At 37.9% G+C, this 25,528-nt stretch overlaps 2 protein-coding genes across 5 annotated transcripts in view; one reads left to right on the top strand and one right to left on the bottom strand.

Annotated features, from left to right (window-relative positions):
- The window catches only part of LOC115446422 (P protein), a 32,876-nt gene extending 24,965 nt beyond the window's left edge, over positions 1-7,911 (top strand). For all 4 annotated transcript variants that reach the window (XM_030173079.2, XM_030173080.2, XM_030173081.1 and 1 more), the window contains 7 exons: positions 860-957; positions 1,713-1,811; positions 2,473-2,566; positions 2,851-2,993; positions 3,158-3,268; positions 3,585-3,732; positions 4,745-7,911. In XM_030173079.2, the coding sequence (XP_030028939.1) occupies positions 860-957; positions 1,713-1,811; positions 2,473-2,566; positions 2,851-2,993; positions 3,158-3,268; positions 3,585-3,732; positions 4,745-4,923 (872 nt within the window). In that variant the 3' untranslated portion in view covers positions 4,924-7,911. The remainder of the gene's footprint in view (positions 1-859; positions 958-1,712; positions 1,812-2,472; positions 2,567-2,850; positions 2,994-3,157; positions 3,269-3,584; positions 3,733-4,744) is intronic.
- Positions 7,912-10,889: 2,978 nt separating this feature from the next.
- LOC115446419 lies at positions 10,890-24,327 on the bottom strand. Its single transcript, XM_037444303.1, has 13 exons — positions 24,192-24,327; positions 21,914-22,061; positions 21,128-21,200; positions 20,289-20,442; positions 19,117-19,293; positions 18,465-18,611; positions 17,255-17,350; positions 16,894-17,013; positions 16,394-16,537; positions 14,853-15,011; positions 14,395-14,475; positions 12,996-13,120; positions 10,890-11,996 (listed from the first exon to the last, which is right to left on the bottom strand). The coding sequence occupies exons 1-13, from the start codon at positions 24,265-24,267 to the stop codon at positions 11,535-11,537; spliced, it is 1,962 nt and encodes a 653-aa protein (XP_037300200.1). The 5' UTR covers positions 24,268-24,327; the 3' UTR covers positions 10,890-11,534.
- Positions 24,328-25,528: the final 1,201 nt, after the last annotated feature.

The following is a 25,528-nucleotide window of genomic DNA, read 5'->3' as shown; positions in this document are numbered from 1 at the left end:
ACATTAAACTGATCACAGGTAGTTAATTCCATTATAATACACATTTACTTGTAGTTTCTAAATAAACAAACCGCTGGTTACTTAATATCACAAAACTATCAAAAAAAAATGAATATGACAATTTACAAACACCGCAACTTAGTAGCATAATAAATTATGACGTTTAATGGACGTAAAAAGTGACAACTATACAAAGTCGGTTAACGTGAAGCCGAAAATGCTCGGGTTACCTTTGCCCATATCTTCCGCGCGATTCCGACAAACACTGGCATAGAAAGTCATACAAAGTGCTGCCATCTATATTAAAAAACATACTACGACATTAAGCCGCTTGACAGCGGGTTACCTTGCGCCAGTGGCGTCACAATTTCACTTTGGTAACGGAATTTCTGGGGAACTAAATACAAGGTGCGCCATCTAACGTTATTGAAAATAGGTAATCGATATCGATTAAATTAACAAACAATGGGCTATTCGCCGATAGATGTCGTTATTAAGTGATCATTAATTAATAAGTTAAGCTATTATAATTATTGTCCACTGTCTGGTATGTTGTAAATTTATATTTGCCTATTAAATATTTTGTTTAGTATTACCGAAAACCTAAAAGGGAAGCCGGTGGGAATCGGCTTGTATGGACCCTTCGCCACTGATATTTTGTTTTTATCCAATGTCAAGCAACATAGCAACTAAGTTTCATAGTAGCCATTAGTTCATATTGCTAGCTGCAGTTGCCATGGAATTCTAAGATCTGGCAGTTTCAATTGTTAACGTTTACGCGGGATCAAATACTCATATTAATATAAAAACATTAAAATAAAATTTACTTCATCACTGGATCATGGCATTTTCATTTCAGAAATGCGTCAGGAAATCGCCGTATGGAAGAAGGCTGCAGCTTCCTTGGCCTCTTACTCTAAAGATGAAGATATAGTGCGAAGAGCATTGGAGAAGAAGGTGCTTGTAATATACCCTGCAATACGATATTGTAGCATAGGCCAGTAAACGAGCAAGTAGATGACATCGAGCCTCGGCGGATCTCTGGGTCTTTGATCTCTCTGATCCTAAACAGTTTTAATTCGCAACTTATAAAGTCAGAAGAATCCGGCGATGCAGAGGTTAAAGGAAATGAATAAGTAGTAGAGCCATGCTATAAACATATTCATTTATAACATGGTTTGGTAAGCTCGACCGGATAGAACAAGTCTCGCAGAAAACAATTTAAACCTTGCTATGCTTATAATAATAATAATATTATCAGCCCTGTATTATATACTCGCCCACTGCTGAGCACTGAATAGGCCTTAGTCCACCACGCTGGCTTAGTGCGGATTGGTAGACTTCACACACCTTCGAAATTCCTATAGAGAACTTCTCAGATGTGCAGGTTTCCTCACGATGTTTTCCTTCACCGTTAAAGCGAACGATAAATTCACAAAGAATACACACATGATTTTTTAGAAAAGTCAGAGGTGTGTGCCCTTGAGATTTGAACCTGCGGACATTCGTCTTGGCAGTCCGTTCCACACCCAACTAGGCTATCGCCGCTTGCTATGCTTGCTGGAGCCTAAATACTTCTGTTTCTTTTTATTTCTCTATTCCTCTAATGCCGGCAAGAATATACATGATTCTTCTGGTATTGAGTTTATACGCAAGTGTCCGATTCGCTCGATTGCCAGCCATAGTGAGTAACACAAAGTTGTATGTGGCAGGTGGAGAAGCTGCGGCACGCGCTGGCGCGGCGCGAGGCGGGCGGCGGCTGCAAGGCCGACCCCGCCTTCTGCTCCACGCTCGCGCACATGAAGCAGAAGGTAACATCATACCTGCTTTATTATCTTGAGAAGCCATATTTGGTAGTGTCACACCATAAGAACTAATATGACCTATCTCAAATTATGTTACCTACTGGTTTTCTACAAAAAATCATTTTTTTTTTGCATTATCATCTTCCACAGGTGTCCTACAGAATATATATTAGGTGTCTCTGTTGAACATAGGCCTCTTCACAAAGATTTACAGATTCCGTTCAATTCTCACAAATACTTACCCCCTTATTCATAGACCTTTTTTTATCTAAGGACTGAGTAAAGCTGTGATAACAAGTCTGTTTCTCAGTGTTGTGATTGGCTAATATTGAGATACAACAATATTAGCCAATCACGACAGCCCTATGTCTACGCACTGCGAAGGCTGCCATGCCGTCAGCACTGAAAAACAAACTAGTTATCACAGGTTAACTCCGTCCTTAGATAAAAAAACGTCTATGGATAAGGGGGTTGGTCTGTTAAAATTAGATCAATTCATTTCTAAAAGTTCAATAATTTATGAGTGCCAAATCTTGAAAAGGGTACTGGTACGTGATGATATGCAAAAAATTCAGCCAGGTTCTATAATTTGCCAGGGGACCAAGTATCAAAATTTTGCGTTCCCAGGTCAGGTTATGGATTGTTTATTGCTATTTTTCCATTCCAGTACCGCATCAGAGACAAGCAGCTGCTGATAAAGTCTGCCACGTGCGTGCTGTTTGTGGTCATCGTGTTCTTCCTTCACGCGATACCAGAGTTGCGTAAGTAGCATATATTCTAGCTGTGAATGAGAAGTTTTCCACAAATCTTATACGATTATACATGGTATATCTGACCTTGACGATTTTTTTATTGCACCTGATGATAAGTGGAGTGAAATCCTGAGAGTGTCGACCGACGAGAAATTATAACCCTCGCCTGTCAACAAAATTATGCCGGCCAGTTTGAAACTGTATACACTTACGTGAGCCAATATGGCGGGTTTTACACTTTGTGTACGGTGGTCAATATCCGAGCGGATAAAAATATCTACAATATGTTTTAGAGCGTCTGTCCCTCGGCTGGACCGCCCTACTCGGAGCCCTGTTACTACTCCTGCTGGCTGAGAGAGACGACCTGGAGCCGATCCTGGCCCGCGTCGAGTGGTCCACTCTCCTGTTCTTCGCAGCTCTGTTCGTACTCATGGAGGTAAGTGTAACAGAATTTCCATGGATTTATCAAATTGATTTTTTATTAATTTGATGGTAAAGTTCTTTTTTGTATGCTACCTACCCATTCCATTTTCCAGTCTAGGGGGGTGCATATTGTAATATTTATATTATGAATGATTTTTACACTAATTGTTCCCTTAGGCTCTCTCTAAGCTGGGCCTGATCTCATGGATCGGCAGGATGACGGAGGCGGTCATCCTGCAAGTCAACCAGGAGTCGAGGCTTGCTGTCGCAATCATGCTCATATTGTGGGTGAGTTAACCTATAGGTTTTTGGTGTAAATATTTTCAGAGTAAAAAGTAGTCTAGGTAAGTAATTTCTTACAAAAGTAGCTTATTAGTTAAAAGGTAAGTAAAATTAAGTTAAGTCAAATCCAGTCGTTTTGGAGACTTAAAGACAAAATTTTAAAAATCTGAATTTAATGTCGAGGTACCATTTGCAAAGTATCAAATCGAAACCCACCGAATGGATTTCTTTTTGTATGGACCATGATTCGATGCTAAGCATAATTTTGACGAAAAGACATAATTCAATTGTACTAATAACGGTGGTAATATCACGAGAGCAGGTGTCAGGGCTGGCATCAGCGTTCGTGGACAACATCCCGCTGACTACGATGATGGTGCGCGTGATCGCTGCGCTCGCGCGCCCCGACGGGCTCGCGCTGCCGCTGGCGCCGCTCACCTGGGCGCTCAGCTTCGGCGCCTGTCTCGGAGGTACGGTATCTATAATAATAATAAATAATATCAGCCCTGTATTATATACTTTGCCCACTGTTGGGCACGGGTCTCATCTACTACTGAAAGGAATTAGGCCTTAGTCCCCCCCGCTGGCCTACTGCGGATTGGTATACTTCACACACCCTCGAAATTCCTATAGAGAACTTCTTAGGTATGCAGGTTTCCTCACGATGTTTTCCTTCACCTTTAAAGCAAGCGATAATTCACAAAGAATACAAACATATTTTTTTAGAAAAAATCAGAAGTGTGTGCCCTTGGGATTTGAACCTGCGGACATTCGTCTCGGCAGTCCGTTCCACAACCAACTAGGCTATCGCCGCTTGGTATGATACTTATCTTCTTCCCGTCTCCATCCCTTTATAATACGTGAGAGAAAAGACCATCCATTTGGACACAAAGTGTAAAACCGCCCATAGCGGCCCAGGTAAATGTGTCGCGTTCCGGAATCAGCCTGTATAATGTATATACCCGGTTTCTGACAGGCCGACATAATTATGTCGACTGGCGAGATATCATCTAATTGACACTATCTGGTCCCTACTTCACTTACCATCACGTGTAGTGGGGTCACTTAGGTATGCCCTATAAAAAAATTCAGTCAATAATACAAAATTGAATACAAGATATTTCCTGTCACACACACACACACACACACACACAAAATCACGCCTTTTATCCCCGATGGGGTATGCAGAGGCGCAACCATGGCACCCACTTTTCGCTGAGTGTGTTCCGTCCCATGATGTGACAGGGGGCGAGCCTATCGCCATATCGGGCACAAATTCCAGACTCCGGGCTGATACCGAGCAGAAAAACCCAAATATCACTTTGACCGACCTGGGATTCGAACCCAGGACCTCAGAGCGCTGCCGTACCGCGCATGCAGTACAACTACGCCACCGAGGCATATTTCCTGTCTCACTTTCTTTATTTAAATTGATGTAGTAATACGAACGACTTACTATAATTAAAAGCTGTTCTATTCCAGGTAACGGCACACTGATTGGTGCCAGCGCGAACGTGGTGTGCGCAGGAGTCGCCGAACAGCACGGCTACCGGTTCACGTTCATGGAGTTCCTCAAGATAGGCTTCCCGATCATGATAGGCAATTTGCTAGTCGCTTCTGTTTATTTGTTGATTTGTCACTGTGTTATCTATTGGCATTAAGTCACGATTCTCAGGTGTATAGTATGCACTGTAAAGTGCTTAGGGCCTCGCCACACTACGGATACTAGTTATTCAGGGTCATTTTGACATCGCGATACTAAATGTAACCACATACGTATCTTCTTGGAAATAACACTTTACAATAAGTTACTTGAGCCTTAGATGTAAATAAAAAGTGTAAGTTTCGAACAAAAAAAAATATTAATTAAGAGTGATTTTAATTTTACGCGCCCTAAAGCCACTACGACTATTCTAAGAGAATTCCTTGCAGCGGCAACACTACTTTCAGTCAGAAATACACCCACGCACAAGCCATATTCGCATTAAACTACAAAATGATAAAAAAATCAGAAAACTAAAACCAGAATTTTTGATGAAAATATTCGTTATTAATGGATGATTTTTGGCACAATGTCTGCAAAGGTGAAGACGAGTATGTGGTTTCATTTAGTATCGCAATACAAAATGACATGTATACTGTTAATTTGTAAATTTGCCATGTATTAAGGAAATCACACAAGTCAGTGGTGAAGGGTCCATATAACCCGAATCTTGCAGGCTTGCCTTTATAATAATTATAATAATATCAGCCCTGTATATATACTTGCCCACTGCTGGGCACGGGCCTCCTCTACTACTGAGAGGGATTAGGCCTTAGTCCACCACGCTGGCCTAGTGCTAATAATAATTTGTTTTGTTAAATTCTTCAATTCATAGGAATGACTACAAAGATGCATTTAGTTATATTTGAAAACAGTCCATCTCTGAAAATTCTTCAATTTATAGGAAGCTACATTATTCCTAAGTCATGGTTGGCAATGCTATTGCTACTGTAAGAATCTTTGAAGTTTTTGACAATTTAACGATGTTACCTCCTTCTGGCTAAAAGTACCCAGTATCTCTCCGAACAAGTTAATAGTAATGTAGCTTCCTATTAGTAATTTCACTATTCAAAATCTTAGCAGTTTCTAAGATTAGCGATAAAAAAAACAGACAAACACTTCAGCTTTATATATTAGTATTGATTATATCTTCGTTCCTTGAACGAAAACAAATATTTGCAAAAATTTGCCATCCTTTGTTTCTCGAATACTTTTGAGGCTATTTAAACCAAAGTGGTTTCTCTTAGAAAAGCGTGTAACTTCGTATATCATATCACTTTTTACAAGATTTGAGTCTTAACCGCCTTGCTTTTCTTACAAACACTGTTGCCGTGGATTGAACGCGACACCGCTTTACATAATTCATAACTCGCTTTATGGGACCATTAATGGCATCCAGTGTCAGTTCTGTAGTATGGAAAGGCCCTTAGATTATACAAGACAGCCGAGCCCTGGACGAGTTAACAATGGAGGTAGAATTAGGGTTGTAATTAAATTATTGATAAAATGTAATACTTTAGCCCGTTTTATCTTTCCTTTTAAATATTCTAAAAGCGAGTTCACACTACAATTAAATATTGTAAAGGCGAGTTCACACTACAATTAACAATAAGAAATTCACCAATCTGACAGCGAAATTTCACACTTACCCTTATCTGATTAAAGCAAGAAAGTAACGAAGGAAAGAGAAAAAAATATTATGTTTTTTATTAAAATCGTAAATATTATGTGTTTTAAATTACAGGAGAGGTAAAGCCGGGCATTTACATGTTAAACAAATTCCTACTTTATAATATAATAAATAAAGTATATTCCTGTGATATACAGTAGCTTAATTAACATTAAAGTAATTTTAGAGTACATTTAAGCAGAGTAGTCCTCATTTTACATAGCTGAATTTAATTTTAATTTTATTTTATTCATTAAACATTCACAGCCCTTAATACTAAAATGACACAATGTGATACACTTATCTTAAGGCCGACAACGGATTTACATTTTGTTTACACGTTTAAATAACATTTAAAATCTGGACGCCGTTGGTTAATTCTCATTTCTATGTCAACATATATAAAAATGAACATCAATAACTATAATATACTGCCGGTGTATATTATATTTATATTTACGACACTTCATTCGTATCTCCGGTACGGCATAAATGAGATAGTACTGAGAATTGCCACTAGATCGCGCGGTAACATGCATTACTGACAGCCGAGCGAATATCTCCGTCTCATCAAACAATACACGGAATTATTATGTACTAGTTATGTACATGATTATCTAGGACTCCTTCGATAGCCTTACAGACATGCTTTATAAAATCCCCTATTTACCTAGACTGCCTTGGTGGCGTAGTTGTACACGCGCGATACGACAGCGCGCTGGGGTCCTGGGTTAGAATCCCGGGTCGGGCAAAGTGATATTTGGGTTTTTCTGCTCAGTATCAGCCCGGAGTCTGGAATTTGTGCCCGATATGGCGATAGGCTCGCCCCCTATCACATCATGGGACGGAACACACTTGGCGAAAAGTGGGTGCCCTAGTTGCCTTTGCATACCCCTTCGGGGATAAATGCGTGATGTTGTGTGTATTTACTTATACGGCCATCAAAGTTGTCCTTCGATTGTCTGTAATTGCAAAAAGACGGATATCTTCTATCTATAGACGGAATAGGGCCCCTGACCTTATATTTATTAGCACAGCCCTTAATCATACTGAATCATTCCAGTTTTAACATAAATTGTAGTTAACGATGACGTTGCCTATAAATAGTTTTATCGTTGCCAATAACATGATTTTCCATATATATTTTTTTAAAATCTTATACTCAAACCCAAAATCGCAGCTGGCAACCCGATCTGTAACGAACAGTGCGGTAGTATCAAAGGCCAATCCGTCTTAAATAAAGAAACAGAACGGGATCTGGTAACCTTATTTTGATAATGCGCTGTTATGTACGCAGAGGAATTTTTATATTTACTACATATAAAGTGTAGTTCAGAGAAACTATGTGATGTAAAATGTATTTATTTCGTCTGCCAGTTCTGTGGAATATACTCTAACTTAAACAACGAAGCTTTTACAATAAACTATTGTTATTAATTTATTGTGTTTTATTTTGTAACCTTTAATTATGCTTCTGAAGTATTTTATTTTCGTTGATTATTATTTCGTGGAAGGCATATTGGGGATAAAGTAATATACTTTTGATTTGATTATTAGATTTATTTAGATGGTAGGTCTTTCATATGTAAGAGTCCGCCTGGGACCACGGCAATGTCTATTTCTGCCGCCAAGCAGCAATGTTAAGTCACTACTGTATTCCGGTTGGAAAAACATTGTAGCCAGTGTAACTACTGGACTTAATACTTAACATCTCATGTCTCAGGATGGCGAGCGCAGTAGAATACCAAACAATACCCTGTGGTTTAAAGTGTTGGATGGTGCTTCTTCTGTTTATGGGCGGTCGTATCGCTTACCATAAGACGAACGTCAAGCTCGTCTCTTCATTCAATGCAATAAAAAAAAGTTTAGAGAAAATTGAATAACATGTTTGCTATAAAAATGAACTACGATTCAAGCCAGCCACTAGACGAGATACAGAGCTACGCATTAGCTACGGACTACGAACGTAGCACAAAATCGAATACTGTAGAGTGTAGAGAGACATGTTAGGCTTGCTTCGACCTTTATAATGATCACGCCAGTAGAAATGGTCTCTCCACAAATGTTTAGGAGGGGGATTCTATATCTAAGATTCAGGAGAGTAGGCAGTGGGTTAAATATAACCTTAGAAAAATACACGAACCGCTAATTTTAATTGAACTCATATATTCATGTTATGGGTAAACTAGTTTTCAGATTTTGTCGCGGTTTTTTATATTATTTTTTTCTCCCGACGTTTCGAAGACCTTGCAACCTTCGTAGTCACGTGGGGATTGTTTGCTAAAAAAAAAATGAAAAAAAAAGAATTCTAACCGGAATTTCAAAAACACTTTTTAGTGATTAAAAGTTTGCAATTGGTTACATCATTTATTAATTTGGTAAAATATCGGCAATATATACAAGAGTTAAAACTTAAGCTAAGAACATTTTGGCTATGGCGAACATAGGGACAAAGAGGGGGAGTTCGAATGGATGAAATAGTCAATTAAACAGCTATCGCAATAACATTTTAGGAAATCATTTTAATTGGTATGTACAGCAATAGCGAAGCGTGACATTTTCCAAAGGTAACCCGACACAACATAAAGGTACTACTAATATAAATACCGTAAACTGTATTTAAAAAAGTTATAGATATAATAGCATGATAGACCTCTTATACAAATAAGAATAACAACATAGTTATTTTTTTTTTATTAATAATAGGTAATTTAACTACGAGCTACTATTTTGTAACTACGAGCTCTAATTATAAGTACGTATATAAAAATTTGCATACTGTTGAAGCGATGAAACATGTTGCACATGAAATACATCATCATAATTTATACGATGTTTTGTACAAAATAAATTGATTTGGATATGATATGCATAATTGTGGTCTGCAAACCGTTTTTATGAAAATTAGACTTTACATAACTTACGAAAGAGAAGCCGTCAGGAATCGAAATACACTTCACTTGGGGCCTTAACCTTTTACACCACCAACCAGACCTAGCAGACAATATACTTAGTCTGGCCATAAATACTGTTACACTTAATTATAAAAAAATATTACATTTGAATTTCGAATCTGTCATTTTTATACGATTGTTCATTGTGTTTTCTCATTTTGGCGCCAATACATTGTAAAATATTTTGCGATATTAAAATGGTGTGGGGTGATAAAGAGAACCGAATCGCTGTGATAGCATTACACAAAGTAGGTATGGAGCCAAATGCAATTTTTAAAACTCTCCATACACTTGGTATTAGTAAAATGTTTGTGTACCGGGCTATTAATAGGTACAATGAGACCTCCTCTGTTTGTGACAGAAAAGATCTGGCCGTCCACGTAGTGTTCGTACGAAAAAGGTGGTCAAAGCAGTAAGGGAAAGAATTCGAAGAAATCCTGTCCGAAAGCAAAAGATTTTATCTCGGGAAATGAAGATAGCACCTAGAACCATGTCGCGTATTTTAAAAGATGACTTAGGACTTGCAGCCTATAAGAGACGCACTGGCCATTTCTTAACTGATAATTTAAAGAAGAATAGGGTGGTAAAATCGAAACAACTACTGAAGCGGTACGCAAAGGGAGGTCACAGAAAAATTTTGTTTACGGATGAGAAAATTTTTACAATTGAGCAACATTTTAACAAACAAAATGACCGTATTTATGCTCAAAGCTCTAAGGAAGCTTCCCAATTAGTCGACAGAGTGCAACGTGGACATTATCCGACTTCAGTGATGGTTTGGTGGGGTGTTAGCTATGAAGGAGTGACTGAGCCATATTTTTGTGAAAAAGGTATCAAAACATCGGCACAAGTGTATCAAGATACCATTCTTGAGAAGGTAGTTAAGCCCCTTAACATCACCATGTTCAATAACCAAGTATGGTCCTTCCAGCAAGACTCGGCGCCGGGTCATAAAGCTCGGTCCACGCAGTCTTGGTTGGAATCGAACGTTTCGGACTTCATCAGAGCTGAAGACTGGCCGTCGTCTAGTCCCGATCTTAATCCGCTGGATTATGATTTGTGGTCAGTTTTAGAGAGTACAGCTTGCTCTAAACGCCATGATAATTTGGAGTCCCTAAAACAATCTATACGATTGGCAGTGAAGAATTTTCCCATGGAAAGAGTGCGTGCTTCTATTGATAACTGGCCTCATCGTTTAAAGGACTGTATTGCAGCCAATGGAGACCACTTCGAATAAGCTTTTTATATTTTTAATTGTTTTATATTTATGTATTAAACTGACACACTGTAAAAGTAATAAATGTTATTTGCAGTTAACAATTTTCTTTTTTCTTTATTACAATATTTATGGCAAGACTAGGTATAAATGCATATTTTGAACCCGTTCATAATTAGTACTCAATCACGAAAAAAATTAACTAATGTTTAAGAAACTTGACCCAAAATCACTGAACAGTAAACTGACCTTCAAAGAAATACTTTTTATTAAAATATTGGAATATAATTTCGTTTTTAAACAATTACATAGGTCAACGACTTGACTCTCTAACTCAGGGCACCTTATTTAAACGTGTTTGAGGCGCGACTAAAATAAAAGTTGAGTACAACTGATCACAACCTTACTCCACATGTATCCATCAATAAATATGCTAGGTACGTAAACATTATCGGCCGTATTCGTAAACGTTATTTATCTAAGGACGGAGCATTGCTGTCATAACAAGTCTGTGTCTCAGCTTTGTTTATCTGACAGCCAACTAGATTAAAGTTGTATCTCAATATTAGCCTATAACAGTGGCCCATGTCTACGGACTTCTAAGGCTGCCATGCCGTCAACACTGAGAAACAGTCTTGTTACCACAGCTCCGTCCTTAGATAAATAATGTTTATCAATAAGGGGGTAAGACTATTATAATATTTGGTATAATCCGTTAACTAACTAAACTATAAACTATCGGTTACGTTTATTTTTTCACAACGTTACGACGTACATATTCACAAAAGGTTATTCCTACGCTTCAGATCAGCAATACGCGGCGATTCACGTAATATACATGTCTATCGTCACTATCAGTTGAACTTACTCCTTTGCTCCTGTAAAAAAACTTATTTCCTTAAAGCGCCAACCTCACAGTAACTAGGTTCAACGTAGTCCGCACTATTAAGATCCGTCGGATGAGAGCCTTTGTTTCTTTCACCTTTCGGCTGCGCTTGAGCGTACATGTCTTCAGGTCTGACTTGCACTTGCGCGTACGCACACTCTGTGTTGCCTTTTTTATTGACATTGGAGTACGTACATTCAGGTTTTTTAAACACAATTGCTGCATATTTGACTTCATCGCCGTTGACATAGCGTTGGTTCTTCGGCACTGGTTTGGCGTAAAGTTCTTCGTTAGGCTTGGGTTTGTACGGCACGCTGTACAGGTTCGCATCGATGCTGTTATCCACCGGGACGGAGTAGTCGCTAGATTCTTCCGGTTTAAGGTACACATCAGTGTTCAATCGCTTTGGGAATTGCTCAATGTTTTTATGGTCTAAGTTGACGTAATCTACGTCCGACTGTACACCCTGAAACAATTATCGCAATTGAAATATTTTTGTGGATCACTGTGTATTGCTCGCGACTTCCTGATAGAATGGCCCTATATACTTAATCTGGGTTAAAAGGAACCTATGTCGAAACTTATGTTTCAAGATTTCCTACTCCGTACAAAATTTCATCAAACTCGGTTCAGTGGTTCAGCCATCAAAGCGTAACTGACTGACAGTTAGTTTTGCATTTATAATGTATAGCGACCCGCCCCGGCTTCGCACGGGTGCAATGCTGATACTAAATACACTACAGAAAAACTGTGAACGTTGTATATAAAAACATAGCGGCCCGCTCTGGCTTCGCACGGGTATAACATAACAAAATAACAGTATTTCTCCACTATTTAATGGATGTTATTATTATACATATAAACCTTCCTCTTGAATCACTATATCTATTAAAAAAAACCGCATCAAAATCCGTTGCGTAGTTTTAAAGATTTAAGCACACATAGGGACAGAGAAAGCGACTTTGTTTTATACTATGTAGTGATGAGGTGCGAAGGGTGAAATTGTCCATAAGGGAACCCGACACAACATATAGGTATTAGGTACTAATCTGCATGAATGCTGTCTGCAAACTGTTCTAATGATATGTAGATTTTACATAAATTACGAAAGGAAAGCCGGGTTTTATGGACCTTCGCCACTGTAATGTATATATAGACGTACGGAATCAAACAGCTTTCATGACAAAGCAGTACATTAAATTAAGACATATATGTATATACATTTCCCCCTATAACATAAAAAAAAACATATTGGCAATTACTTTACCGTTGAAATCAATTATTTTACTATATAGGTACTTTAATTGAATGAAGGTATACAAGATTTTTATTAGCGAAAATTCATGAGACCTAACTCTAATTACTACTTTCAAAATAATACAAATACACATATTCAGAACCTCTTCCTTTTTTGGAAGTCATTTACAAAACCAGTTAGTTTCCGAAATTGTGGTGTAAGACATACCTCTGTGGTTGGCTTCCTTCGCTTTCTGAGTAGGCAGACGACACTAGCTAACACCAACAATAGTATAATGAGGAATAATCCAATCCCCACTAAAAGCTTAAGATGGTCCTCAAAGAAATTTTCACCTAAAATAAAAAACGAATGTTAATGTTGAAACCAAGACGCCCATAGATCAAAATAGATGGAATTTTTATCGAATTTTTGACATAGATATAGCAATCAATTTTCCATAACTGTCCACAATACAACAAGAAGCAAGATCGCGTTACCGATTGGGAAGGAAATAAAATAACGATAAAGGATAGGAATTATGCCAGCAATGGATGCGGGCCACTTACAATAGGTCGCTCTGGAAATATTTTGGGAGGCCAATGTTCAGCAGTGGACATCCAGCCAATGATGATAATGATGAAAGGATTAGGTAGAGAGAATTCAGATTTACTTTTTATGCGGGTGCGGTAAAATGACTGCCTCAGTGGCGTAGTTGTATTGCATGTCCGGCACAATAGCGCTCTGAGGTCCTGGGTTCGAATCCCGGGTCGGGCAAAGTGATATTTGGGTTTTTCTGCTCAGTATCAGCCCGGAGTCTGGAATTTGTGTCCGATATGGCGATAGGCTCACCCCCTATCACATCATGGGACGGAACATACTTGGCGAAAAGTGGGTGCCCTAGTTGCGCCTCTGCATACCCCTTCGGGGATAAATGCGTGATGTTATTATGTATGGTAAAATGAGCCTTCTGCACCCGATGATAAGTGGAGAGGGGTCTATACAGGGACATTTTGACATCGCGTTACTAAATGAAACACATACTTATCTAATTGAAAATAACACTTTACAATAAGTTACTTGAGCCTTAGATGTAAATAAAAAAGTGTAAGTTTCGAACGAAATAAATATTAATAAAGAGTAATTATTTTTACGCGCCCTAAAGCCACTTCTACTACTCTAAGAGAATTCGTTACAGCAATACCTACAAAACTTAATCGTTATAATATTATGATATTAGTCCAAAATATTAATCCACGACTTACATATTTCCTTCTGATACGTGTTTTCTCGAAGCGACGTTTATATTATTTAAATCATTCTCTTAAAACATAAAGTAAAAAACAATATCTACTACTAATAAGTTTTTCAAGATGATGTATATTGTTTTATATGTTTAGTTTTTTTGGTTTCGGACCCTGTAGCCAACACTAGGAGAAACCTGCGAATGGAATATTGGAATCCCCTGGCTCAGCAACTGCAGGACCCAGGTGAAAAGGAGAGACAGGGCAAGGAATTTTGTTATAATACCCATATCATGGAGTTATTATCAGAAGGAACTCTACCTATTCTGATCTATGAAGATTAAAATAGCTTCTATAGTTTTCAGCCTTCAGCGACCATAACTTACCTTTGGTTGGAGAATATCCAGAATTGGAACCTGTCGCAATATTATTACTATCTTCAGAACTCCCGTTCGAATCATCGCCTGCTGCAAAGTTGGATTCAATTTTCCAATTAAACTGCCACAGAATAAAATCTATCAATTTTCAAACAATGATTCCTGTCTAACCGAATTTCGGTCACGGCAGCCAATCTCAACGGAAATCAGCCAAGTACGCAGGACATATCATAGTGCACAAGTGTGTTTGCAACACATATATGCTCTCTCTGTTCCTTTCTCTCCCATGGTCCGATGAGACGGCCATCCAACAAAGTATAATATGTCGCAACTCGCCAGGTGCTCTCAGGAGAGAGAAAGGTTTATACCGGCGAGTCCGGCAGAAATCCGTAAACGGATTTCCCAGTGTTAAAAAAAATAAAATAAAAAAGGTGCTCTCATCCGATAAATAAGAAAACAATATTTACCTGTGATTTCGGGATTTTGATCTTCTTTTGTTTTTTCAGAAACGAGGAATTTTACTGTAGTTTTGTGGTCTGTGTTACCGGCAATAAAACAAGTTATACTTTTCATGTCATCATCAAATTTCATCGGAAGTACATAATAACCATTTGAAGATAGATAATCTGTAGGTATAAAAAACATATTTGAATTAATTACAAAAACGGCACCATATAGTTGACACATTACAGATGAAGGCTTTTTGAAGTCAAGTCGGACGTAACTTGTTCTATTAATGATTAAAGACCGTTGATATTCCCGGTCCAGGTAGTCAGATAACTAATTTATATAGTTTGTTCAGAAAGAGAACCGTCGTGGCCGAAAAGTGAACTAAGTTTCGAATTTTACATAGCAACCCTTCCGCGCCATTTGGTAAATGTTAAACTCATTTGTAATGTCGTATTGCCTTGTTATAAACGATCTTGCGTGTTGTTTTTAAGGTATTTTGTATAGAAACATACTAGAATTGAACAAAAGAGGTAATTAAGAACAGTAGCGACCTCAAATCCCACGACGGTTCTGTTTCTGAACAGACTATATGTCACACAGACGCTGTCGGCTTGTTGGCGCGACACATTTCACAAATACAAATAGTTCAAAGATTATACAGAGCGGACATTGGAAAGATTGTCATACAAATATATTGCGCACATGCTCTGGTTACTCAATCTATCGTGTAATAGCAAAACAATATAATATAGTTTATATTTTTTCCATATCATGATTTGCACGTTTTTAAGGCGCATGTTAGCTTATTTTCTATAAGTATGTTATATTTGTATTAATATTATAGGACGCTGTGACACCTTGTCACACAGACATTTCAAATAAGATAACTTACTAATTGGTAATTGTTATATCTTGCATGTAATTAATTAATACAGCTATTTTGGATCACGGTTTTTATTAATTGTCTTTATTGACAGACGTCTAAAAAAATATATAAATTACCATAGAGTTGTAATGCATTATTATAACAGTAATCACTTTTGGAGCACTAATTTGGCCCTGTTATCCGGACTACAAATAACTAGTCTTTGCGCTAATATAATTGTTGAAGAAGTTGGTTCCGATTTGCGCTTCATACATTCAGTGCCAGTGATTTATATTTTTTATGAGTGTAGGCCACTTTATTTCCGCCGCTCCATGTAGATAGGTTTATGTACGTATGTATGTAGGTTTCTAAAATACTTAAGGCACTAAAGTTAAATAAACGAACAATTAAGCGTCCTCTGAAATCTGCCGCCCCTAAGAGGCTGTCGCCCATAGACTGCGGCCTATACGGCCTATTTATAAATCCAGGAAAGTATACATAGGTGAGTTGTACATAGGGTTAGGGACTCGGCCCGGCGGTCGCCCGAAGGTGGTCAACAAATCCGGGCGGCTCAACGCCGGGCCGTAAGGCACGGTTACCCCAGCATAACCGCTCAGTCACCCCCCACGAAGGCTGGGCGGTAGTAATAAGGGACACTCTCCGCGAACATAAAAAAAGGGATTGCATACATACCGTTTCGATCGCAGATGACATTATCAGAAGATCCCTTCAATTTCAGCACGTCGCCGTCTGTGTACTCATAGTATATTAAACAGAATTTCGCGTCGCATGTTTTTAGTACCAAGTTTTTAATAGACAAACCTTCGATGAAAAAACCTGTAAAGACATTTAAGTGGCTCTTGATATCTTAACAGTGAAATATAAAGCATAATATCATTATATCAATTCCACCGCTGATTGACTGGGTGTATGCGCTCACATTGGCGCTCAACTTCGGGTTTTACAAGTACACTGTTTATATTTATAACTAATTTTTATTCAAAGCATTGACCGTAGTAAACTCGTTTTACGTAAGTATATGATAAACTTCCCACGGTGTACTTTAATATAGGTACCTACAGAAATAGGTTTTACTGGGTCTTACTTCAACCTGAACCTTTTTGCCGTTTATAAGTTCATTTTTACAAACATCTTTACAATTTCAAATTATTAAGATTAGTAGAATAACATACCACTTGCAGGAATATTCTTCGTAATAATTAGAGTCTTATTTTTACCCTCCACACTGCACTTCGCTTGGGCGTCAAACTCTTGATACTTGTCTGTTTTGTTGATTAGTGTTACAATAGTATCTACAAAAGTAGTGGGTAAATAAAATTTTCCCATTACATGTTTCATCGATAGAGCTTCCACTAACCAAAGATGATCATCCCCCACCAGTATTTTAAATAAATCGACTGAATATTCAGAAGCTGATCCCGGAACGCAATGCACTTTCGCGACCTATCACAGATTTTACACCTTGGAAATGGTCGTCGTTCTCCTGGTGGATACAAATATCATCAAGAAACTGGAATAGTTCACTCAACTCACCTACACAGCACACGGAAGGCAGATCTTGATCGTACTCATAAAACAGATTGTCCCCTTGTCGCCTTATAGCCAAACCATTCACTCGGATTGCTTTTCCTGTAAGCAACACAAAATGCAGGAAGTGGACAAATATACATACATAACATCACGCATTTATCCCCGAAGGGGTATGCAGAGGCGCAACTAGGGCACCCACTTTTCGCCAAGTATGTTCCGTCCCATGATGTGATAGGGGGCGAGCCTATCGCCATATCGGGCACAAATTCCCGACTCCGGGCTGATACTGAGCAGAAAAAACCCAAATATCACTTTGCCCGACCCGGGATTCGAACCCAGGACCTCAGAGCGCTATTGTACCGGGTAAGTGGACAAATATTATAGTCAAATAATAACTGTTCCACTAGAGGCAATTCTTGTGCGCTTGGTCTCCACACTGAATGCAGGGAGGGACATTTGTCGCGGCCCTAGCCACACAGTTAACTATGTATACCTCATGGATGTCAATTCACATTGAGGCCTATAACGGCTCGTGAACATTTCTTGGCCTTCCCTCCTCCAATCCTAAGAGGTTTTCCTTTTCCAAGCTTCCTTCTCAAAGCCAGGCATGGTGATATTAGGTTTAATGTCAATCGAAAACTTGGAGGGGAAACTAACACTTATTGTCTGTTTCTAAAAATTCACTGTCTCCATTAATAGGGCATAGATTCTCCCACACTTCCTTCACAGCTATCCCCTCCCAAGTTTCTTCTAGGGCCCTGCAGTCGCTAAGGACTTCAGATTCAGATCCGAGGGATTCCAGTATACTATACGCAGGATTCCCCCGTTGTTGACTGTGGGTCCGATACCCAAATAAAAACTGATTATAAGTGAGGGCAGAAAAACATTTATATGTTTAAGGAGAGCATTGGGGCGCTGGAGGACGGCTCTGTTAAGTAATGGCAACACAAGTATCGGTTCAGCGTATAATAGGATCCTAGAAGGTGCAAAGGCGCGGATTTTAGGTTGAAATTATTACCAGATATGGAATCTTAAATGTTATTTAAAACTTCTTTTCCGTTATGAATGGCTAGAGTTTTTATGTAGATCATATTATTTATTTAAGTTGTTATTTCTGAGTTTTTTTATTATCACTTTTCCAATAAATAATAATTTACAGCCTAAGTACTATCGACAGAAGTCGCTTGCCTTTAAATACGTATAAATTACTTACGATTTATCAAAAGAAAGTAGATCCTTAACGTGATGGTATCACTTTGTTTTGAGAATACGCAATCCACATGACTATAATTTTGTTTTATTCCCAATAAAACATCGAAGGAGACAGAGTCCCGAGATTTTATATCACTGGAGTAATTGACTGAAAAAATATTTAAGTACATACCTATTTTAAATGACGACGTTTCATAACCCGACCAGGGAAATAAAAAACCTGGCTAGTTGGCGCCAGTTTTGTCTTTTCGTTGGTAAGTTTACGTGTCAGTGCAAGAAATAATTTCCAAATTTTACCACAACATAGCGAGGCTTTTTAATTTTCTGGTCACGCTATACAAATCACATAAATTTTAATTGATTTATCTAAATATGGATCAACAATAATAAAAAATAGGGAAGATGGTTGGAAGCTTGCACAAGCCTGGGATCCAGTTCTACATTTAATTAAATCGGAACCCAGAAGACTTCAAGACACTGTGAGCTCATTCTGCGTAGATCGAACCACCTTTGTAACTTTAACTATGCAGATAAGTTCACCTCAGTCCCCCCCGTGACCACAAAGGCTGCAAAGTCTTCGAAACGTCGGGAGAAAACTAAAATATTAAAACGCGATAAAATCCGAAAAATAGTTTAATTTTTATAATACTTACAGTTATTGCGTGAATACACGAAATGTAGACGTCCGTGTTCTTGAGTCGGTTTATTGCATTGTACATTTACTAATTCATTTTCGACGAATTCGTACACATATTTAGTATCCACTTCTTTCAAATCGAACACTGGTTTTATTTTCATTGGTTCTGAGTTGATGTGAAGTGTTAAATTTTCTGAAAAATAAAGAAATCATGAGATTTCAGAGTTTAACACGGCAATGTCGAGATTTGAGCTTGTTTGATGCCAAGAGCATCCTTTAAGCGCAGGCGTCTGCAGTATGATTACCGCAGGGTTCTGGGCTAGTATGCTGGTATAAAGGTATAGAGCGTTAGAGACTCTACAAAGACTGATGATCGTTATATGGGCAGTTGTGATAAACAGCGACGGCCCTGAACGACGCAAGGCCCCAGGCGAAAGCAAAAAGGAACAGACGCGAAGCCCCGGGCAGAGTAAAAAAACGTTCCCCTTTTTTAACAGTTTCGTCGGTAAGAACGTAAAAAAAAGTCCTGTGAGGCACCGCGCGAGGCCTCTGTAAGGGCGAAGCCCCGGGCGGTTGCCCGGTTCGCCACCCCCAAAGGCCGCCTCTGAGTAATAAATAAATAAATAAAGTTTTCATTTCTTGTAGGACAATTGTTGTTTTATTTAATATAGTAAATATCTTAAATCACAGCCCGGATTTCGATATGTAGGGTGAAGGGATAGTCCCTTCCACCACTTACATTCCCCTTAACCCCCCACAGTGGTAAAATCCTCAAACTTACACTGTTTAATCTAAGATCCAACCCTTTAATATAAATATCTGCCCACGCCTTTTATTCGCGTTGAGATATTAGAGGCGCGACCGGTAAGCCTACATTCCACTATCGTTAACTCAGCTGTTTTATTCTATCTAAAACTCATATTTTTTTGTTGGCAGACTTAGGTATTTAACCTAGCATGTTGCAATTTATTAATAGTATATTAATGTGTTGGTATTAAAGCGTAGGTATTGTCCAGTCAGCCACAAAATTTGCTGAACAAATTCAATACTTCAATTCGCCTGTATATAATTTTGAGTCTTTGGCAATAATCTCGTTTCTTAAATAAACAAATAGAACTGTTGTACGTTTTGAATTTGGTTATATACTTTTGTTGCTGACTGTACGTATTTAAAAATAATCATACTTACTCCAATTATACTTCATATGAATTTTGAATGAACAATTCAGTTTCGTGTAGTTCCCGTCCTCTAACTGTACTTGGGGTTCAATCATATTAATATTTTTATGTAAATAAAATATGCAACTGTGCTTTTTACTTAGCCCTTTTACGAATGTCGTCACCTGCAATGCAACCAGTCTTGGATTTGTAAATAAGCCGTATAGGCCGCGGCCTGTGGGCGGCAGCCCCTTAGAGGCAACAAAGTTTCAGAGGACCCTCACTCGATTTAATTAATCATTCGTTTATTTAACTTTAGTGCCTTCCATAATACAAACAAATGGAAAATTATTAAGCATCTGAGAAACCTACATACATAAACCTACCTACATGGGGCGGTGGAAATAAAGTGGCCTACACTTATAAAAAATATAAATCCGGCACTGAATGAAACATAATGATAATTTTAGTCCTGGATGCTGCAGATTGTATAAAACTACTTACTTAGTTGCTTTACCCAGCCTAGAAGAGGTCATGTTTGGAGTCTACTTATTATTACTAAGTATACCATTGCCCATAGCCAAGATTACTTTCTACAATCGTTAACGCTAAGGTTATCTATGGGAATGACATATCCTAGCGATTGGCTTATCGTTAGCATTTGTCATTTCTATTTTTTTTTCTTTTGGCCTTAGTGATTATAGATATATTTTCTACGATCTCAATTTATGGTATAATAAAAATATTTAAATAATTAGCTGAAAGTACACAAATCAGAATAGATGTATTTTTATATGGCCATTTAACTTTATAAACAGGTCTTAACCAACATGTTTTTTTTTAGATAGTTTACTAAATGGAATTACTTACATTCCCTACAGCGCCCTCTGGTGTGTTTATAAATGTTGTAACATCCCATTCTTTTCTATTGTCATAGTAACACCTGAAAACACGAGAACATCCTTCGCTACACGATGCTTTATATACGGTACATTACTATTTTCAACAGTTTTAGTGCACATTATTTATACAGAATATATATATATATATATATAAAGTATATAAGAAACTGAGAACCTGGGTCATGCGGAAAATTAAACGGTAATTGTGTTCTTATTTCTTTCAAGCACATGAAGACGATAAGACGGCGCCATCAGCAAAACAGCGCGTTAACCGTATTCTTAGTTATATATTGGAAATATATAATACATATACAAAAAAAATAACATCATACATATTTCTTCAATAATTTATCTTTACTTTGGCTGTTTAAATTTTTTTAAATGTGGACATTGGTTCGATAATTTCATTATAAAAATGCTACTATATTTATTGATTTCGTGCATCTCCTATAGAAGACATCGTATTAATTTGCAAGATCTCTGCATACTTCCACGCGTCGTTAATGCGCCGCCGTCCCTAATTGTACAGAGCGAATACTCAAGCCCTTTTGCTCGGTATAGGACCTTAACGCCCGAAAGGCGCGCATTATACTATTATGCTCCGTATGCATCGGGTCTAAATTGTCTAGTCTTTTCTCTCCAACACCAACTTCGACATCGTCTATGTTCATGGGTGGTGGTTATCGATTACCCTATTGAAAGACCCACTGTTCCATTTCTCAAACTTTTATCAAATGCATAGCGTAAAACTTACTTATGTTTCCAAACTTTTTGAGTCCCACTCAGAATTATCACGGTTGGCCATTTGTCCTTCAAGTGGAATTCAGTGCTTTCACATATCAGTGTACTTACACCGTTTAGTACAACTGAATCATATTTTAATATCATTTTCTGTCGTTCATCTGAAAAGAACATTAGTATTGATATGTAACCTTCAATTCTTGCTAAATATAGTGGTTTAAACTCTCTGCATACACCAGAAAACAAATGAAAAACGTGCTCAGTAATATTAAAACAAAGTCGCGGGCTGTTATCTTCATCCATGTTTCTCCGCTTACCTCTTTTAGCTTGACTAAATGGTTTGTTTATCAACATTATTAAACGTAGCTTTAATTCTTTAAATTGTGTCACAGCAAAGTGACTGCAACATACTTCATCAATTGGAAATACGTCCAAAAGCCAGATACAGTATCGAGTGACTAAAAATTATTAATTATCCCTCACACATTTCATCGACCTATTCAAAACCGAATATAGGTACATACACAGACTGATCCCGGAACGCGACACACTTACGTAGCTCGCTTTGGTGGTTTTTTCTTCTTATATGTGGATTTATGTATTAGGTACAAATAAACTATGTGCCAATATGAGACAGAACATCTATGTACAACATATTATTTATTCTACTTATAGATAACAAGGTTGTTCGAGTATTTGTAAAATTGCTCCAGTTAAAACTTCGATAGGAACAAACCACATACATTATGATTAAAATATAATTTACCCAAACATTATTCAACGGGAATTTGCATAGTATAAGGGTAAACCCTCGAGGTAAAACCTCGTCGCAATAATAGCAACCAATATACTTATATGACTTGTTTATTGGTTACTCCCAGCGGATTATTTGATGAATTTTATAAAAGGAAGAATAAAAGTGAAATCCATAAGAGGGAACAAATCATATGTTGTAATTTTCGAGAAATGACCAGGAACATTGACTGTTATTATGAAGAAGCCGGCAATATTTAAATATTGGCAACAGATGCAAGCCCAGGTACGGCGCTGCTCGTTACAAATCAGATGTCAAAATTTTTAGTTTTCACAGATTATACAACTAACCTCGATCAGTCTGTCCTAAAGAACGACTGAAGGGTTATGTTGGACACTCCGCTCTTATGAACCAGCGTTAAGTCGTCCATAGAAATTGTAAAAATCAGGCGACCGCGGTGCCGAATGGATTCGGCATGAAGCGTATAGGTATAATTCACAAAGAATATACAAATAACTTTAAAGTCACAGGTGCTTGCCCTTTGGTTTAGAAACTGCGGACTTTCGTCTGGGCAGTCCACACTTCATCACGCATATAAATGCGTGATAATCCCCGAAGGGGTATGCAGAGGTGCAACCAGGGCACCCACTTTCGCTGAGTGTGTTCCGTCCCAGGATGTGATAGGGGGCGAGCCTATCGCCATATCGGGCACAAATTCCAGACTCCGGGCTGATATTGAGCAGAAAAACCCAAATATCACTTATCCATCCATCCACTTCATTCCACTTCCAACTAAGTTAAATCAGCTATCGCCGCCAATTTGTACCCGTTCAGATAAAAAAAATCCTGATGAATTTTACATCCTACTTCATGTACAGTTTAGAGCATTCAAAAGAAATAAATAATTTTATTGGTATCGTCATCTAAAAGATATTTGTGGTAAGCAAATACAGGAAAATATTTTATTATTACATTAAAATAACAAATAGGTATACAATAATTATCTTATTCAATAAATATAAAGAGTAGGGAGTAGGGACGTGGCAAGTTTAGTCATAGGTTACTTTTATTTTGATATTTTTATGTCCTAAACCGACATCGGTATAATAAATATTATGTACTACGCATTCCAAACTACTCAAAGTACTAAGGTATTAAATTGGTAACGAAATCCAAACTCCGGGTTGTTACTGAACAAAACTCAATAAAACAAAATTATAACTTGGGGAACAAAGTTGCACTTACTATACGTCAAAACAAGTCCGCCCTTAATTGCAATAAGACGGATTCTTCCACATCGATGGAATAGGACACCCCTGGCCTTATACTTAATAAAACAGCAAAATGTAACTACTTAATAAAAAAAGTATTAAAAATGAAGGGCGGAAAAGTTTAAAGAAAACAATATTTTTTTTTATTCTTTTCTCTTTGTTTTTGGTTAGTTTGTTAACGCACGTCTCGGAAACTATCTACTGAACCGATTTTCATTAAGTTTTCACAAGTGAATAGAGTACAATGATAATAAAAACCCACTTACCTGTACAGTTTGTACATACAGACAGATAGATACGAGACGAGACTATCCAGAGAATCACAAAAGCGACGGGAAACATGGCGGCGTCGCTACCCAGCCTCAACTGTGACACGTTACTGGCCGCGGTTATCCTTGTTTGAGTAAAACAAAATAGCACAGGAAATGTAAAGCAGTATCGTATGCCACGACTCCACTTGCGGTAAACAAAACAAAAATCTATGATCTGATTAATTCCTTTCTAGCCGAATTAGAGCCAAACTCAACGAAGATTAGCCAAGTACGCAGGAAATATTATAGTAATGTGTGCGAAATACACAAGCACTCTCTGTTTCTTCACTCTCACATTCAGGTGAGAGAGCAATCTAACATAAGCGGAGAAATACAAGACGTAGGACCAACAGCTTTACGTGCTTTCAGAGGCATAGGGGTATCACACCGCCAACTTCCTTATTCTGTAGTAATTTTTGAAAAAATGCGTCTGAATAATCTTTGATCTATCCTTTTATTGGTATAAAAACTATGATAACACAGCTCGATATTGGCTTTCTATGTACCAAATCTATCTAGCCTCATAAGTACCCGGTCCACAATCGCGTTATATTAGTAGATTCTATACACACCTACACAATACACATATACATACCCACCCAAATACAAAATATAGACGCTCTCTATTATTATTTACTAGCTTTTGCTACGAAAAAACCTATCACGTAGGCGGAGCCGTGAGCGAAAACTAGTATGTGTATGTAGACTGAATAATTCGGCTTCCTGGTTGCACTGGAGGATTAAAATAAAACAATGATGCCAGCTCTCGGGAAAAACCGCGCAAGGTGAAAGAGAAGCGGCGAGAGTGTAATTCGTTTTAAAAGGGGTAAAGGTGTTAACCTAAAACCTCACCACATATCACCAGGGATGGGAAAGGGGGTTAAAAAGTCACTAAAAAACATCACGTAATTAATGGACGACCCCATAATTTATATAACGTAAATATTTGATAATAGTAAAGAACAAAAATGAATCCAGTACCCTATTACAGATCCGATTTGTTCAACTCACAAAATATTCCGCTTTTAGTAGGTACTAAAAGAACGCGGAAAATTATGTGATGTAAATTAAATTGGAATAATATTGTGTCATGTTATACAAATAAATATATTTTTTTCATAATTATCCTGTGTATTATACAGTGACGTGTCATAGCACGACTGGATGAGGGCGAGGGAGCGGGGAGGGGGACACTCTTAGATGGCGGCAAAATGTTTAAAATAAAACCTTTCACAATTTTTTTATTTTGTCCTTTGTACTATGGATAAGGAGGATGTGCGTGGCTGTTATTT

This window comes from Manduca sexta, chromosome 28, assembly GCF_014839805.1.
Source record: "Manduca sexta isolate Smith_Timp_Sample1 chromosome 28, JHU_Msex_v1.0, whole genome shotgun sequence".
Classification (NCBI taxonomy): domain Eukaryota; kingdom Metazoa; phylum Arthropoda; class Insecta; order Lepidoptera; family Sphingidae; genus Manduca; species Manduca sexta.
The sequence above is the reverse complement of the archived record's forward strand: the minus strand, read 5'-3'. Positions and strand labels throughout refer to the sequence as shown.